At 39.7% G+C, this 18,744-nt stretch overlaps 1 protein-coding gene across 1 annotated transcript in view; it reads left to right on the forward strand.

The window, feature by feature from the left end:
* Ap4e1 (adaptor related protein complex 4 subunit epsilon 1) overlaps nt 1–18,744 on the forward strand; it is a 59,852-nt gene that overhangs the window by 22,709 nt on the left and 18,399 nt on the right. Inside the window, exons 7-13 of the mRNA XM_028892697.2 lie at nt 1,448–1,614; nt 8,559–8,632; nt 12,704–12,826; nt 12,930–13,039; nt 15,874–16,013; nt 16,970–17,082; nt 17,167–17,285. Of these exons, the coding sequence (XP_028748530.1) occupies nt 1,448–1,614; nt 8,559–8,632; nt 12,704–12,826; nt 12,930–13,039; nt 15,874–16,013; nt 16,970–17,082; nt 17,167–17,285 (846 nt within the window). The remainder of the gene's footprint in view (nt 1–1,447; nt 1,615–8,558; nt 8,633–12,703; nt 12,827–12,929; nt 13,040–15,873; nt 16,014–16,969; nt 17,083–17,166; nt 17,286–18,744) is intronic.

The following is an 18,744-nucleotide window of genomic DNA, read 5'->3' on the forward strand; positions in this document are numbered from 1 at the left end:
GAAGGTCTGAGACCAGATCTTAGTGCCATGTAAAAGCTGAGTGTGGGGCTAGAGAGATGGCTCAGAGGTTAAGAACACTGACTGCTCTTCCAGAGGTCCTGAGTTCAATTCCCAGCAACCACATGGTGGCTCACAACCACCATCTGTAATGAAATCTAGTGCCCTCTTCTGGCCTGCAGGCATACATGCAGGTAGAACACTGTATACATAATAAATATGTAATGATGAAATCTTAAAAAAAAAAAAAAAAAAAAAAAAAGACAAGCTGAGCTGTGTGCCTCATGATGCCATGTGCTGTCTCTTCATGATGCCTACAGCCCTGTGCTGTCCTCCATGATGCCTACAGCCCTGTGCTGTCCTCCATGATGCCTACAGCCCTGTGCTGTCTCCTCCATGATGCCTACAGCCCTGTGCTGTCCTCCATGATGCACAGCCTGTGCTGTGTCAGATGACACAATACAGGCGCTTCTGAGAGCGGCGTTCTCTTCCTGGCTGACAGTCTTGCTCTAGGTGCAGCAGAGACCCTGCCTCAAGAGAAATTAATTCAAAGAGTGATAGAGCAGGATACCCAGAATCCACCTCTGTACTCTGCATTTGCATAGGCACACACTCATGAACACATGTGTGCATATACCACACATATCTACTATACTCACACACACGTAAATATATCTTACACTGTTATATACTTCTAAATGTAACTTTTGTAAGTTGTTGATAATACGAATTTGTATGCAAGAAAGATCAGGAGTTCAAATCCACAACTGGTCAAAATTGAGAGGACAGCTGACCGTGGGGTGCCTAACACAACAGATACATCTACAGCACAACTACCACACCTCAGGCTCAGGAAACATCCTGAAGGAGGATGGAAGATTGTAAGAGCCAGAGGACCAGGACATCTGCCGTAATGTGACAAGGAGCTGCACCCATGAAATCTCAACAATATGGTCACCTAAACAAAACCTGAACAGTGACACCGGGTGACATCCCATTGTAGATGGGAGAAATCTCACAAGGTCACGCCCTAGATGAAGAGCTACAGGCAATTAATGGCTACTTGGGGAGAACTGGTCTTCTCCGGGAATGAGCCCCCATAAGCTATCCAATACCAGGTGGTCATCTTAAACACATGTACATACGAGCAACACTAAATGGACTCAGCGAGTGGTGTGTGTGTGTGTGTGTGTGTGTGTGTGACTACAGTAATTAAAAAGAGATCGTGAATTTGAGAGGGAGTGGGGGAGGGACATGGGAGGAGTAGAAATGATGTAAATACAGTATTTATGAAATTATAAAATATATACACATATATATGTATGGATATAAAAGAATAACCTTGCTTATATAGCACATTTGAGGTCAGCCCTGGGTTATATGAGACTGTCTCAAAAAAAAAAAAAAAAAGGAAAGATATTATTATTAACAGATTTTTTTTTTAATGTAGGAAAATTCATCTGGATATAAAGATCTGACTGAGAGTTTTGTAACCATTTTAAAGCAAGTGGTGGGAGGAAAGCTCCCAGTCGAGTTCAGTTACCACAGCGTGCCAGCGCCATGGTTACAGATTCAGCTCTTGAGAATACTGGGGCTGCTGGGAAAGGACGATCAAAGGTAAGCATTCCCGAGTCACATGTTCACACCATATCATAGCCTTGGCTTAGTCACCAAGAAGATTCACAAAAACCAAATTTTCTAGCCCGTCCTGGCTTACTGGTGTAAACAAACCAGCGTGAGAACACTGGTCCTTCAGGTGACTGGGCCATTCCCAGCTTCTCCATTTTCCCCCTGTGAAACATACTTGCTTAATCGCTGGCGGGAGGGTGAGCCAGATCGCCAGTGTTTCACCTGTGAGTCATAGGCTGCCTGCCGCGGGTACTGCACTCTGCTGTTACAGATGGAAGACAACCACAGCGCGCATATAACTGAATGAAGGTCACTGTGTTCCAGGAGAATGTTTCGTATACATTGAAGCCTGAATTTCAGATGATCTGTATATTTCATTATGTATTATCCTTTTGGGTTTTTTTTCCCAACATATAAAAACTATTCATCATTTGCAGCCATAAAGAGGAATGAGTATGACCCAAAATATATGTTTATTATGAAAATGTCATAATAAAGCCCATTTTATTAATAGATGCTACTAAAAACATAAAAGTCATAAAAAGGAACACAAAATATAATATTTATTATCTGTTTCAGCAAATAATAAATCAAAGATAGAAATTGTCTCTTGGAAGCATCCATGCTGAAATTTAACTAAATTTCATAGCCTTTTTTAGAGTTAGTTACTGTTTTACAGGAAACACAAAGAGGGATATACTAATGGTGTTAACTACAAGATACAGGCTGTGGAGAAATAGCAGACATGATTTTCATCAGCAATTAGATGGGAGAGAAAATTGAAAAGTGAGGCTATACAGAGGAAAAAAGTGAGGCTATACAGATGAAAGGAAGTTAGAAAAGTTAGCCAATTAAAATGGGTGGGACCTGAGCTGGCAAGATGTCTACGAAGGTAAAGATGCTTTCCCCCAAGCCTGATGGTGGCCTGAGTTCAACCCTGGAACCCACATGGTGGCAGGACAGAACTGACTCCTGCAAACTGTTCTCTGACCTCCACATGGGTGCCACAGTCTGTGTGCCCAAACACGTACACATGTATATGAGTAGTCTTATTTGGATCCTGATTTTCAAGGGAACTATGATGTAACTGACAGTTTGAACACAAATTGGACATAAAATGTTAAGGAATTATGACTCTACACATATGTGTATATGTTACAAAGGAACTGTAAACCTCTATCTATCTATCTCCATCCATTCATCCATCTATCCATCTATATAAACAAACCATCCTTATCTTGTATAAATGTACTTGATTTGAAACATTTATGCCTAAGGCAATTTATTTTAGAATTAACTTCACAGTCTTCACATGTAGGAAGTGATTAAGTTGGCCATGACTCAGCTGGAAGTGAGGTAGTGAGAGCATGGGGGGTTCACACTATTCTTTCCATGACTCAGCTGGAAGTGAGGTAGTGAGAGCATGGGGGTTCACACTACTCTTTCCATGACTCAGCTGGAAGTGAGGTAGTGAGAGCATGGGGGTTCACACTACTCTTTCCATGACTCAGCTGGAAGTGAGGTAGTGAGAGTATGGGGGGTTCACACTACTCTTTCCATGACTCAGCTGGAAGTGAGGTAGTGAGAGTATGGGGGGTTCACACTACTCTTTCCATGACTCAGCTGGAAGTGAGGTAGTGAGAGCATGGGGGGTTCACACTACTCTTTCCATGACTCAGCTGGAAGTGAGGTAGTGAGAGTTTCTTTTTGACTGTGGAGTGAGGTAGTGAGCATGGGGTTCACACTACTCTTTCCATGACTCAGCTGGAAGTGAGGTAGTGAGAGCTTGGGGGGGTTCACACTACTCTTTCCATGACTCAGCTGGAAGTGAGGTAGTGAGAGCTTGGGGGGTTCACACTACTCTTTTGTATGTTTGTGTATCTTTACATTTTTCCATAGTAGAAATTTAGAATAAAGTTAATGTCAACAACAAAGTGAATGCAGTGTTCAATCACAAAAAGAATAAAGCATGCAAGTATTAAGAAGAATTAGAGAAAAACCCACCCTCGTTCATCTCCTGATACCACCACACTGTTATAGAGAGGTTAGTGGACACTGGTCTTAGGAGGACCATAGTTTGGAGTGGAATAGGTAGAGTAGATGCTATATGATTTGAGAATTTTCACATCTTATTCATCATGTATATTCTTGCACTGATTTTGTTGTCCTTTTAAGGCTTCAATTAAATGACAGATTCTTTTTTATTTTAAAAATTTTTATCTGTATGGATGTTGTTTTGAGACAGGGTTTCTCTGTGTAACAGTCTTGGCCAGTCCTGGATCTCACTTTGTAGACCAAGCTGGCCTTGAACTCACTGAGATCTTCCTGCCTCTGCCTCCCAAGTGCTAGGATTAAAAGCGTGTGCCACCACCACCACCACCCAGCTGTGATGGATGTTTTATCTGCATGCATGTTTGTGCACCACATGTGTGCCTGGTGCCCATGGAAGTCAGAAAAAGATGTCAGAATCCCTAGAACTGGAGTTACAGGTGATTGTGAGCAACCATGTGGTGCAGGGAGTTGAACCTGGGTCATCTAGAAGAGCAGTCAGTTTGCTTAACCATTGAGCCATCTCTCTGGTCCCAAATGCTAGTTACTTAATACTGAAAATAAAACTAAATAAACCAAAAATAGTTTTCTGGTTATATCAGACCTATGGTTGTCCTTTGCCAACTCTTGCTTCACTTGGAGATAGGAGTGTGTGTGCGCGTGTGTATACAATTTTTGTAATGCTTTTTGAAATAACAGACTTTTTTAAGTTCCAAGAATTGTACATGTCATTGTTAGAGTTTCTATTGCTGTGATGAAACACTGTGACCAAAAGCTAGTTGGGGAGGAAAGGGTTTATTTTAATCACACTTCCATGTAACAGTTCATCCTCAAAAGTAGTTAGGTCAGAATCTCAACACAGGGCAGGACCTGGAGGCAGAAGCTGATGCAGAGGTCATGGAGGATGCTGCTTTTCACTGTCTCTGTGTAAGAGTGATTGCTGGCCGGGCGGCGGTGGCGCACGCCTTTAATCCCAGCACTCGGGAGGCAGAGGCAGGCGGATCTCTGTGAGTTCAAGGCCAGCCTGGTCCACAGAGCGAGATCCAGGACAGGCACCAAAACTACACAGAGAAACCCTGTCTCGAAAAAGAAAAAACAAAACAAAACAAAATAGTGATTGCTGATAACCATGTGATACAATCAATACTGGCTGTCTTGAAATCTCCTCTACCAACAAAATTAGTCCAAACCTCTTCAATTTAGCCTCAGGCAGATTCTTAAGACAAGGGCAGAAGTCAGCAACCTTCTTTGCCAGATTATCACAAGCATGGTTTCTAACCCAGTTACTAATATTGTTCGTATCTGAAACCTCTTGAACGAGGCCTCCACGGTCCACATTGATCTCAGCACCACTGTCTTCCAAACTCCTAGAAGGATGGCCCATTAATCCCCACTTACAGCATTCAATAGCTTTCCTAGTCCAAAGTCCCAAAGTCTTCCACATTTCCAAAAACAAAACAACCAACCAACCAAACACCAGCATGGCCAGGCCTGTCTACAGCAATAGCTCACCCCTGGTACCACTTTCTGTCTTAGTTACTTTCTGTTGCCATGACAAAGCACCATGACCATGGCAACTTATAAATGGAAGCATTTAATTTGAGGGCTCTCAGTTCCAGAGGGTAGTAGAGTCCATGTCCATCATAGCAGGGATCATGGCAGCAGGCAGGCAGGCATGGCACTGGGAAAGCAGCTGAGGCTTTACATCTGATCACATACATGAGGCAGAAAGAAGGGGCTACTGGGAACAGCATGGACTTTTGAAAACTCAAAGCCCACCCACCCCAGAGACACCTCCTCCAACAAGGCCATGCCTCATAATCCTTCCAAACAGTTGCACCAACTGAGAACCAAATATTTAAGTATGTGAGCCCATGGTGGCTGTTCTCATTCAAGCCATCTCAGTTCCTGCTCCTACATCGTTTGTTTACACACGCCTTATAGTTCTTTCTTTTTATGCTTTCCTTTCTTAAGATAGTCTCATGGATTCCAGGCTGCCTCCAACTCACTACGTAGCTAAGGATGACCTTGAACTTCCTACATCCTGCTTCCACCCAGACTACCAGCATGCACCTCTATGCCCAGTTTACATACAATTTTTTCAAAGTGTCTCTCTTTTTTTTTTTTTTTCTTTTTGGTTTTTCGAGACAGGGTTTCTCTGTGTAGCTTTGTGCCTTTCCTGGAACTCACTTGGTAGCCCAGGCTGGCCTCGAACTCACAAAGATCCGCCTGCCTCTGCCTCCCGAGTGCTGAGATTAAAGGCGTGCACCACCACCGCCCGGCACAAAGTGTCTCCTTTTAAAGTATCTTAGTTACTTTAGTTTCTTTGAGAGCAAGGATCTTTCTGTCCTAAGGAAATATTTGCTAATCAGTGTTAAGCAGTGGGTCCATCTTTGTTTTAGTTCTTAGCCTTCCAAAGGGACCATCCTTCAGTCTGTTGCTTTTCAAAATGCCTCATCAGCTTCGCATCAGGATCCACCTCTCTGAGTCCTCACCAGTTCTAACAGAGCTTATATAGTTCCACCCTAGTATACCATGGAGTTCAAGGTTATTGGAATTCTGCCTGAAAATTAGTAATTTCATGGTACTATATTATACCTTACTGGTCTAAAAAAGGACTTAATGTCATTGTGTGTTGTCAGGAAGTAACTTCAGGGACATCTGGTGAATTTATCTACTAATTTTATTGTCATTACCTTCTTTGTGAAAGAATTTGGAGAGTATATACAAAAATGAATAAGAGCCAGGTGGTGGTGGTGCACACCTTTAATCCCAGCACTTGGGAGGCAAAGCAGGTGGATCTTTGTGAGTCCGAGGCCAGCCTGGTCTACAGAGTGAGTTCCAGGACAGCCAGGGCTACAAAGAGAAACCCTGTCTCAAAAAACAAAAAACAAACAAACAAAAAAAAAAAGGGTGAATAAGATACCCTTTTCCTTCAGATAGTTCAGTCAGATGGTAACTAGAGTCAGTTAAACAGATATGTAGAGTCTAACTCTTATAGTGTAGAAAATTAGAATGTTTTCTCCTTTGTTGAACCAACTATAATGACATTCTGTATTAATAAATCTTACAGTTCATGGGACTGAAGTTTGATGAACTCAGTCTTACAGTTCATTGCTCATAGGTTAAGAACACTTTTTTGCTCTTCCAGAAGACCGAAATTCAATTCCCAGCACCCTTGTGGCAGCTCACAGCCATTTGTAACTCCAACACCCTCTTCTGGTCTCCATAGGCATCAGGCTTGCACATGGTACACAGACATACAAGAAAGCAAAGCACTCATGGACATAAAATATTTATTATTTTATTTATTATATATTTAAAAATATTTATAATTCATATGACACTATTATGTAGCAAAGTATAAATGTTACTTCCTAACATGATTTATTAAGTATTTAATTTAAAAAATTTCTTAGGAAAGTGTTTTATATTTATTTTTAGAATAGTTTCTTGTGTTTCCTAGCATTGTGCATCTTAGATTATTAATATTTAGCTCAACCATGCCCATAATTGTTTCCATATTTTGTGATGTTTTTGCCTCCTGAATACCTTGTCTTGAAAAATTGAGAAACGGTACTATAGTCTTGGTGTAGTATATTGAATTTTGTAGAAGGATTGTTGTATCTGCTATAGAGGAAGAAATACACAATAAAATGACACATTTTAGAATGTCATCCTGGATTCTCATTGAATATTTATACTTCCGTCTAGACAAAATGAAAGCACATCTACTTCCAATTGATTTTTTAACAGTCTTACAGTTCATTGCTCATAGGTTAAGAACCTATGTATTTCTAAAAGAAGAGAAAAGCACTGAAGGAGATGGAAATGCTCGTGCCCAGTTTGCATGGCTCCAGATCATTTCCATTTCTGTTGTTTGTAGTAATATGCATGAACTCTGTTGTTGCTTGGCATTTTTTCCATTCTGTTTTTTAATTTTTATTTTTTTATTTTTTATTTTATTTTATTTTATTTTATTTTTGGTTTTTCGAGACAGGGTTTCTTTGTGTAGCTTTGCGTCTTTCCTGGAACTCACTTGGTAGACCAGGCTGGCCTCGAACTCACAGAGATCCTCCTGCCTCTGCCTCCCGAGTGCTGGGATCAAAGGCGTGCGCCACCACCGCCCGGCCCTGTTTTTTAATTTTTAAAGCATATAAAAATTACCAGCTGAGAAGCATTAGTTTTTGTGTTTGCCTCTTGAGGGCAGAGTGCTGAGGCTGCAGAAACATTGCATTTTAGAAAAAATTGTTGTTTTTAAATTTTTTAAAGTATCTACTTCAACTAACTGTCACTATAGTCAGGGACCATAAAAACATGAGTGGTTTGTTTATTTTTAATATAAGTGTAAATTAAATTTTTCTTCCTAATGAACCTAGTTACTTTGTAGGAAAAAACTAGAATTTGAATATTTTTATAACAACAAACCAGTTGATACTATCTGAAATAATCTGGATATGTGAAATATTTTTGGTTGTGAGCCTAGCCTTTAATGTCTAAGCTATCTCCCTAGCCCAAGAATATGTGAAATATTAATATTGTAATTTAAGGCAGAATATTTTGTTATAAATAAAATTATAAGAGCACATGCGTAATAAATTGAGAGTCTGGTCTGTAAACTAGGACAATATTGGTTGATTTCTGTGTATCTCCTCATTGGCTAGTTTAGTCTAAATTAGTCACTTTGGTAAAGGAGGAAGTTTATCTCAAGAAAAGACCAAATGAGTTCTTTTGATGTGAAATTTGTATAACTTTACTGTAAAATGAATTTTTTTCACTTGTCTTCTGTAGATCCTCAGTTTTAAAGAGAGAGAAGTTTGAAAAACTATTTTGTTGGGTTAGAATGCTATAATTCTCCCGCAAATAAAATATCTCTTAAACAGGACAAGTGAATTAATGTATGATGTTCTTGATGAATCCTTACGAAGAGCCGAGTTAAATCACAATGTCACTTATGGTAGGTAAAATATGAACATGTTTTCCTAATGACTGGTAGTGCTTTTCAGTGGTGGAGCTAAGTCTGTGTTACAATAACATAAATTCCAAAGAAATTTTATGCATTAACTTTAAGATGGTTCTTTGGGTTAATGTGGGCCCTGAAAATAGTAGTAATTTGAAATTGTGGCTTTGTGTATGTGAGTATAGATATGCGTGTGTGTGTGTGTGTGTGTGTGTGTGTGTGTGTGTGTGTGTATGTGTGTGTAGGCACTCGTGCGTGTGTGTGCACTTACATGTAGAGGCCAGAGGGTAGTCTTGAGTGTTGCTGTGTGTATAGATATGCAAGCATGTGCACTATGTCTAGCTTTTTCTGTTGGTTCTGGGGAACTAACAGAGGTCCTCATATTTGTTCCTCAGGCTTGCTTGACAAGCGCTTTATCAACTGAGCTTTCTTTTCAGCTGTGAAATTGTGACATCTACTAAATATGTACTTAAATTCCTTGTTACAATTGTCCTTGTTGAAAACACCTACCAAAACATCTAATTTTGAAGATAATTCATTAAGTCTGTGACATATTATGTAAAAAGTTTCTACTTGAAGTTTTTAAAGCATTTAACCATTAAATTTCTTTGTTCAGGATAAGACATAAGTAAAATCTAGTCTAAAGAACTCTAAATTTTGTTTGAGGACAATCTAACCCAAAATATCAAAGATAAAACTAGTGTCATCAATGTTAGAACATTGCAGTTTTTAATTTAATAATTTATACTCTGTATTTGGATTAGGGTGTGGATTGTTATTGAAAAGTACACAGAGTATAATGCTTTATTATTAAGGTGTCTGTGTATTTATGATCTACATGTGTAGGTTTACATGTAGGATCAGGCCACAACTTCCTCTCCACCTGCTTTTCTGTGTGTCCAGTAATCGAACTCAGGTTGCCAGGATTCTGTGGCAAGTGCCTTTACCCACGAGCTGTCTCTCTAGTGCTGATGCATTTTTCAGCTTGGAAACCTGCAGAAGCACATTTTATTTTAACCACTGCCGAGAGGGCTGGGATAGGCTGTTCTTTTGTTATAGGCCTATATCCAGATTTTCGTAGTGTTGGAGAGCTCTAAGTGGGAAAATATATTTTAAAAATCTGTCAATGGGAAAGAGGATATAGCTCAGTTGATAGAGTGCCTGAAGTGCATGACGGTCTGGGCATAGGGTCACTGCCTACCAACAGATGGAGGGGAAGACAGGAAGACCTTCAGGTTCAAGGTCATCCTTCACAATGTAGTGAGTTCAAGGTCAGCCTGGGATGTATGAGATCCTGTACCATCCCCCTCAAAAAAAGAAACGAAAAAAATTCATCAAATTGGTTTTCAACTTAATTATGCCTAAATACAGCTTTTGAAGTATTACTTCTTATACTAGTATCCCAGTTATCTCATGAGCAGCTATAAAAAAGTTTAGAGTGTGTGGTGCAGCTTATACACGGACAAAGGGATCTCTGTGATTGAGCAGTGTACAAGTGACTCCAGAAGAAAGCTAACAAGAAATGTTGAAAAACAAAAAAAAAAAAAAAAAAAAAAAGTTAGATGGATGATGACAATTTTTTTGTTTGTAAAATAAATTTTGATACCAGGAGAGTTCTGAATGGCAAAAAAAAGAAAAAAGAAAAGAAAATCAGTTATAATAGAAAAACATAATATCATCATTTTAAATCTTACTTAGTACTGTTGTGATAGTTCAGGGTTCAGCAAGGTTTGTTTGTTTGTTTTCAAATAATGCCCATGATATTGAGTATTTTAGATTTTTCAAGTCATATAGATTTCTCTCTCTCTTTTTCTTCTTTAAACAGCCTGTGTTGACCACAATCCCTACACAGCCGTAGGTGACCTTGAACTCCTGCCTCTTTCTCATGCTGGGATTATAAACATGTGTTACCATGCCTGGTTCCACTTAGATTTCTATTGCATATTCTCCCTTTTTTATTAAAAAAAAAATCTTAATTTCTTCTTTCTGTCTATGTGTGTATGCCCACAAAAATGCTTACATCCCACAGCTTGCCTGTGGCCGTCAGGACAACTTAGAGTTTGTTCTCTTCTCCCACCACGTGGGTCCCAGGAGTCAAATCCGGGTCGCCAAGCTTGTACAGCGAGTGCTTTGCCCACTGAGCCGTTTCACTCACGGGTGTTTGAATCTTGTAAAATATAAAAATGATTTGTAGCTCATCGGCTTACAAAAGCGGGCTCAGGATGTCCTGTGCTGTTTGACATTTTAGTGCACCATCTGGATATACAGCCGGTAGCTTTAGGTTCGCTTACTCTATAGTTTTTATGTTAAAAATCAGTGCCCTTTTGGTTAGTAATTCAGATTCTGATTGACTTTCCTCAGTTATGGAAGATGTTATATGAAATCTTCCTGCAGAATATTTGTGCATTAATGGATGTGTGACATCTGGTGTGAAGTCCTGCTGGTTGTATGTTGAACATCTTACAAGCATGCATAATGGAAATGGGCGGTTGCTTCAGCCTGGGCTGTGGGGATGGAGCGATTCTGTTGGCCCATGACGTACTTTACTTTGTAATTGTTTTATATCTGCTGATTCTGTGCCTGTATGGTGTCTCACTTTTTTCTTTTTGTCTTCTTCATGTGTTTTTGTTTTGAGATAGTCTTGCTGTGTCTTCCTGGTTGGCCCGGAACTCGCTATGTATATATAGTTCATGCTGGCCTGAGCGCTCAGCACTCCTGCCTCTGGATGCTGGGATTACAGGCGTGCACCACCACATTTTCATTTACGTCTCCTTTCGGATGCTGTGATTGCATAGGCCTTGTTAGACTTAATGATAGCTTAATAATTCTCTCTCTCTCTAGGTGTGTGTGTGTGTATGTGTGGTATATTCAAACATGTGGTGTATTACTGTGTGTACACCTGTGTGTGTTCTTTCTTGTGTGCAAATGTGAGATCAGTGAGATCAGAGGTTGACTTCTTGTGTCTTTCTCTGTCACTGTTCATTTTTTTTTAATTTAACTTATTCTATTTCTAATTATGCGTGTTTGTGTATGTGTGTGGGTTTGTGCGTGTGAATTCAGGTCCCCTCAGAGGCCAAAAAAGAGCATTGGATGCCCTGGAGCTGGGATTTATCCAGTGTGGGTGCTGGGAACTGAACTCTGGTCCTCTGCAAGGGCAGCAAGCATTCTTAACCTCTGAGCCTTCTTCCCAGCCCCCATCTTTTCCTTTTTTTGAGACCAGGTCTATTTACTGACCCTGGAACTCACCTCTTAGCCAGGCTAACTGGTCAGTGAGCCTCCTCTGGTCTCCATGCTCTTACCTCAGTGCTGCTGGTGCAGACCTGCACTACAGTGCTCAGCTTTTGTGTGGGCGCTGGGGAGGTGAACCCAGCGAGCCCTTTTCACCCACTGAGCCGCCCCCAGCCTCAGTGACCCTTCTTTACCCGACAAAACGTATCGGCTCATGTTCTCCAAATGAACTGAAAGAATTTGTCTTTTCTTTAATCATCGTAGTTATTCTTTTGACTTTATCAGAAAATTAAAATCGAGCATTTTAAAGTTATCTAATAACCTGTTCTATATGTTAGAGATTACTTTTAAAAAGTAGCCTGAAGATTCTTAAATAGTGACCCCTGCCTTTGAAATAAATGGCTGTGCATACTAAGATGGTGATTATATACTGGTAGGAACTACTTGAAAATTTATTACTTTAGAGAATTCAAGGAGTGTTGGGAAGTATTTTTTTAATGTATGTGTTAGATTGTGGGCTTCTGAAGGGCAGGAGTTTTTAACTGTTTTGTTCACTGTTGTATCTGTAGTGTTAACACCATTTCTGGCATATATATGGGTTCAGTATATACTTGTATGAATGAATACACAATACTTTTTTTACTGGTGACAAAATTTTCTGTACTGTGTTAACCCAAATAACTTCTTAGCATGAAATAAAGATTGTTTCTTTAGAAATTTTTTATAAATAAGGTGTAGACTGAAACGTTTCCTCCAGTTAGTTTTATTTCAAGTTCTACACAAACTTGTTCTTCTGTTGTACTGAAATATATCTGTCATTTTTGTATTTCCTTTCCTTAGCTATTCTGTTTGAGTGTGTGCACACAATCTATTCTATTTACCCTAAATCAGAATTGCTTGAGAAGGCCGTCAAGTGCATTGGAAAGTTTGTTCTGTCACCCAAAATAAACCTCAAGTATTTAGGTAAGGTGATTGGTTCTTATGATGGAAATTGGAGAGAGAGCTTTTGAGATTGGCTGGGTACGTATTTCAGGTCGTTGAACTATAATGTGATCTTTATTTCTAGGACTGAAGGCTCTTACCTATGTTATCCAGCAGGATCCTTCTCTGGCTCTTCAACACCAGATAACCATAATTGAATGCCTAGACCACCCTGATCCCATTATTAAAAGAGAGGTAAATTAGGGCTGAAGAGAGAATGACTCAGCAGTTAAAAGTGCTTGCTGCTCTTGAGAGGACCTGAGTTCAGTTCCCAGTACCCTCCAGCGGCAGAGGGATCCGATGCCCTCTCTTGACCTCCAGGCACCTGCACACATGTGGCATATATTCACACAGACACAGATACAGATCCATATAAATAAATATATTTAAATCTCCTTTTTAAAAAAAAAAGAGGGGTAAAATATTTTGAATAGTGTGTGTAAAGTGGTAAGTTTTTAAAACTTTTTTTATTCTTAAGAGAGATTCACATGATGGCCAGTGTGTGTATGTGTATATGTATACGAATATATTTTAACTCATATATATTTAATTCTTCCTCTTTTTAAAATCTTGTTTTTATTCTTTGACAGTCTGCTGTGCACAATGCATGTTAGTCATTTTACCTCCTGTTACCCTCTCTTCCTCCCTGGCTGCAGCTGAAACCCTTGTCTTCCCATCATGTCTGTGAGCGTGAGTTTAGGCAGAGTCTCTTGCATGAGCATGGGTGATTCATCACTGTAGGAGCTGGGACCTTCCCTGGCCACTGTTCACTGTCAAGTAGTCCCTCATGGAAAGCTGTCCGTTTTCTACAAAACACTACTAACCTGGCTCTTGCTGTGTAGCACAGGCGAGACTCAAACTCATGATGCCCCTGTCTCAGTCACCCAATGCTAGGATTGAAGGTGTGTCACCATAACCAGCCCACAGCAATGTCCTTAACTTATGAACTGGAAAGCTTAGGTCCAGTTATATATATGAAGTTACTGATTTATTATTTTTTTCATGTAAGTACTACGACAATGGAAACTGAATTCTAGTTCTGGATTCTTATATTAGTATAAAATAAACATACTCCAGTTATATATAATACATAATATATGATGGCTATTAAATGAACTCACTGTTAAATAGTAAAATTGATAGAATTTTGTAGAAGTATAAGATAATAATTTGAACTTCATGGGAGAGAAGTTGTGCTTCTGTGTCTAATATTGTTCTGACTTCTTCCTTTTATTAAATTGACTCAGTGTCTCTTTGGGTATCTACATAAAGAGCTCTGCTCATTCTCTTATAGAGAAATCACTATATCTTCATTTAAAGTGGTATATGGGGCCTATTTAAGAAAAGTAAGAAGTTGATTTCAGATTTAAAACATAATGAGGATTTTTTTTCCCAAGACAGGGTTTCTTTGTGTAACATCCCTGGCTGTCCTGGAACTTGCTTTGTAGACCAGGTTGGCCTCGAACTCAAGAGGCCTGTCTCTGCCTCCTGTGTACTGGGATTAAAGGCGTGTACCACCAGGCCCGGCTGCTATAATGAGGATTTGTTTTGTTTTTTGTTTTATGAGACAGAATTTCACTGTGTAGCCCTGGCTGTCCTGGGACTTACTCTGTAGACCAGGTTGGCCTCGAACTCACAGAGATCCACCTGCCTCTGCCTCCTGAGTGCTGGGATTAAAGATATGTCCTACCACTGCCCAGCTTATTATGAGGATTTTTTTTTTTAAAAAAAGAGAATGTAAAGCTGGAGAGATGCTCAGTGATTAAGAGCATTTGCTGCTCTTACAGAGGACCTAGATTGGTTTTCCAGTACCTACATGGTGGTTCACAAAATCTGTAACTCTAGTTTCAGGGCATCAAATGCCCTTTTCTGGCTCTTCAGGTACCAGGCCCACATACAATACACAGACATACATGCAGGCAAAACACATACACATAAAACAAAAACAAATAAATCCCATTTCTTAAAAAAAAGAATATTAAATACCTTAACCTCAAAGCAGTGAGTTAAAAATGGAGCTTGACTGAATTATACTGTATTATGCCTGACAATTATAGTTTTTAAAAGATTATGGGGGGGCTGGAGAGATGGCCAGCAGTTAAGAGCACTGACTGTTCTTCCAGAGGACCTGGGTTCAATTCCCAGCACCCACATGGTGACTCACTAATGTCTATAACTCCAGGATCTAACACCCTCACACAGACATGCATACAGGCAAAACACCAATGCACATAAAAATAAAAAATAAATAAAAGATTATGCATTTTAAATTTTAAAAGTATTTTAAATATGTTATTTGCATATATGCATTTACATATAGACATGTATTTCATATTTTAAAACAGCTTAAAAATAAAAAAGACTCTAAAGACGGTAAAAAATATAATTATACAGCCCATCTATTTCATCAGATAGACAGCATGCATTTTTGTGTTATTAATAGAGTTAGTTGAACACAGTTCAACAGTTTCCTTTCCACTGTATCACTCTTAGTATTTTGCATTGCTTATTTTTTTTTAACTTTAGGTTTCTTTTTAATACAACAAACTTGTGCCACAGCTCCAATATGTGGCCCACATATCAGCCTTTCCATAGGGGAACAGTTTCCTTACTGTGCCCAGTTTGGTCACCGTGTAGATCCTGAGGGCCCTTCTCAGGAGCATAGATGTCTCCCAGCCTCAGAGCACTATTCCACCACCACCACCACCAGGTTTCCTCATTTCCCTTCATATCACTTCATCTTATTAGTTCTCTCTTCCTCCCCACCTTAGTTCAAGTTCACACTTTTTCCTTTTTTTAATTTGTGGTGTTGGAGAATAGGATCTAGTACCTCAAATATTCTAGACAATTAAGTACTCCATCACTGAGCGACAACCCCAGCAAAACTGGCGTTTCTTTATCACCTATTAGCTGACTCTCCTGAAAATCTCTACAGAAACAGAACAGTTAGCTTATTCTAAATGCATTTATTATATTTATTGGTGTTATCATGTATAGTTTTATAATAATGTTTTTATTTCTCTTAATAGACTCTGGAACTTCTTTACAGAATTACAAATGCACAGAATGTAGTAGTTATTGTACAGAAAATGCTTGAATATTTGCATCAGAGCAAAGAAGAGTATATCATCATCAATTTAGTTGGCAAAATAGCTGAGTTGGCTGAGAAATATCCTTTGCTTCAACTGTGACTCATACATACCTTTATGCACTGACTTGAAATGGTGGTACAAATGTGGCCAGTTGTGAATTGAGTTCAGGGACCCAGCAATTGAATTCTTGATTCTTAAGCCTCAGAAATTTGTAGAGACTTCTTGGGGGTTGGTTTTTTAGCTCTCTGTTGGAACTTGGGACTTAGTTAGATGTACTCTGGCCTAGGCAGTGTTATAGCTTTGACCTAGCAGTGGTCGGCTTTAGAACTGATGACAGAGGCATTACAAAGAGGTTAAATACTCGGCTCAGGTGGACGCTCCCAGCTTTAGCCTCTCTGGAATATGTATGTGATAAGTTTTAGGCCTGCTGAAGACCTCTCTACCATTGCAACAAACCGAAGCAGACCAAATTAGAAAGCCCAGGTCTAATGGGTAAAGCGTTCCTGGGCGATTCCCTGGCCCTGCAGAGAGGAGAAGGGGATGAGACCAGAAGAACCATGAATCTGTGTTCGGGGATGCCGTTTATATATCCCCTGTGGAGTGGTTCTGAGCCTCTCTGGGGGAGGAGCTGTGTTCGGTGGGCTCTGAAGGGGCCGGTTTAGGGAAAGAGATGGGGAAGGAAGCCGAGATGGACCTTCCACTGGACTCCTTCCAAACATTCCAGACTCTTTGGGTATAGGGATGCCAGGGTGCCAAGGGTTGAGGTGGAGCTCCCACCCAAACAGTATGAATCTTCCATTATTTGCTTGTCACAGACAGCTGTCTCATTTCTTCAAATTATTCATGTTTATACCTGCTATGTGTAAGCCTAGTGCTTGATGTTATATAGAACCGGGTCTTAGAGCATTTTTGGTAGACGTTAGAAATAAGCTGCCACACTGGCATGGATTGGAGTTCCTTTTAAAGGGTTGTTGCGGAAGGGATGATTTCAGTGAGTGTCATAAGGAAGTGACTTGTTCTTAACCCTGGACACATATGCTCCTGACAATGTGTGGTTTATTCAGACAATGAATGCTGTGTTCTCAGTGGGAGGAGATGTAATGCACCCTGATATCCTCAGTAACTTCCTGAGACTGCTAGCAGAAGGTTGGTAAAGAATTTTAAATTATGTTTTTATTACAGTCATTGGGAATTAAGGGAAACTAAACTGGTGTTTCAATTTCTTTATAGGTTTTGACGATGAGACAGAAGATAAACAATTAAGAGTCTATGCAGTTCAGTCTTATCTTACTTTATTAGATATGGAGAATACTTTCTATCCACAGAGATTTATTCAAGTTATGAGTTGGGTGAGCAAAACCTATTACATGCACATTATTATAACAACATATTTCCTCCAGGAATCATTCAGCTCTTCCCAGCTGTCTGTTTTCTTTCCCAATGTTTACTTTTATATCTAAACTATTTACTTATCCTTTGTACCATCTCACTGGTCTGGTCTTTGGTAAAGGGTGATTTTTTGTTGTTGTTTGTTTCGGTTTTTGTTTTTTGTTTTTTTAAGACAGTCTTATGTATCTCAGCCTGGACTCAGACTTGCTGTGTAGTCATGGGAAGCCTTGAACTTCCCATTCTTTGGCCTCGACTTCCTAGGACTATGGGCATGTACCACCATGCTTGGTTTTATCCTTGCTGGGTATCAAACCCCAGCCTTCTTGTGTGCTAGGCAAACAGTAACTGAGCTACATTCCTAGACCCTCTGAGTATGTTTTACATATAACTGATATCAGTTTTGTTTTACATAAAACTGATGTTTTACATATAACCCACTACATTTGGGTGTAGTTAATGGGAATAATAAGAGGAAATAATCTTCTCACAAACAGAAGTCCATTAAAAATTGATTTTGAGATGGAACTCAGGTTACCTGCTCTTCTGGAACTTTCCGTCTTTTACTTATTAAAGCCTCTTTTAAAATTGTTTTGTTGTAGTTTGTTTGCTTTTGAGAGGAGCAGGATCTCCCTTTGCTCCCTAGGCTGGCCTTGAATCATGACTCTCGTGCTTCATCAGTTGGTACTTGTAGACCTGCAGTGCTGTATCCAGTATTTTGTGTATTTTAAATTGGTGCCTCACTGTGTTGCTTAGATTCTCTCCTTTTGGACTATTTTAGAGACAGATTATTGCTGTAGCCCTGGCTGGCCTGAGACTCACTATATAGCACTAGCTCATCTGAACTCCTGGCAATCCTACTGTCTCAGCCACCCAGATGCTGTGTAGGCACTGGCAGTGATTCCCTCCCTGCTCATTCTGTTCTGCTGATTTTAGTAGCTGTGTCTAAGATGATAATTTTTGTCATTTATAAAATGATTGATTGTTAGACCAATCATGGATGTCACTTGAGTAAATAGATGTGGGGAAAAAAGTATATGTAGCATGATCAGTATTCTCTTGTTTGTTTGTTTTGTTTTGTTTTCGAGATAGCGTTTCTCTGTGTAGGCTGTCCTCAAACTCATAGAGATCCGCCTGCCTCTTCCTCCCGAGTGCTGGGATTGAAGGTCTGCGTGACCACTGCCCAGCATGTGGTCCTTGACACAGCCCTGTGGACTTTGTCAGTGTCGGCTGATGCTTGTCCAGATGTAGACTCTGAGTCCTCTCTACAGTCACTAAATTACACAGTCTAATGATGAAACCCAGAAACCTGTGCTTTATAGGAGACCTTAAGAAATACTAGAAATCAGTATTTTGTAAAATCATACTCTTACTAACATGTAAGGCCTACCTATCTAAATTCTTACTGGAAAATAAACCAGT

This window comes from Peromyscus leucopus, chromosome 4, assembly GCF_004664715.2.
Source record: "Peromyscus leucopus breed LL Stock chromosome 4, UCI_PerLeu_2.1, whole genome shotgun sequence".
Classification (NCBI taxonomy): domain Eukaryota; kingdom Metazoa; phylum Chordata; class Mammalia; order Rodentia; family Cricetidae; genus Peromyscus; species Peromyscus leucopus.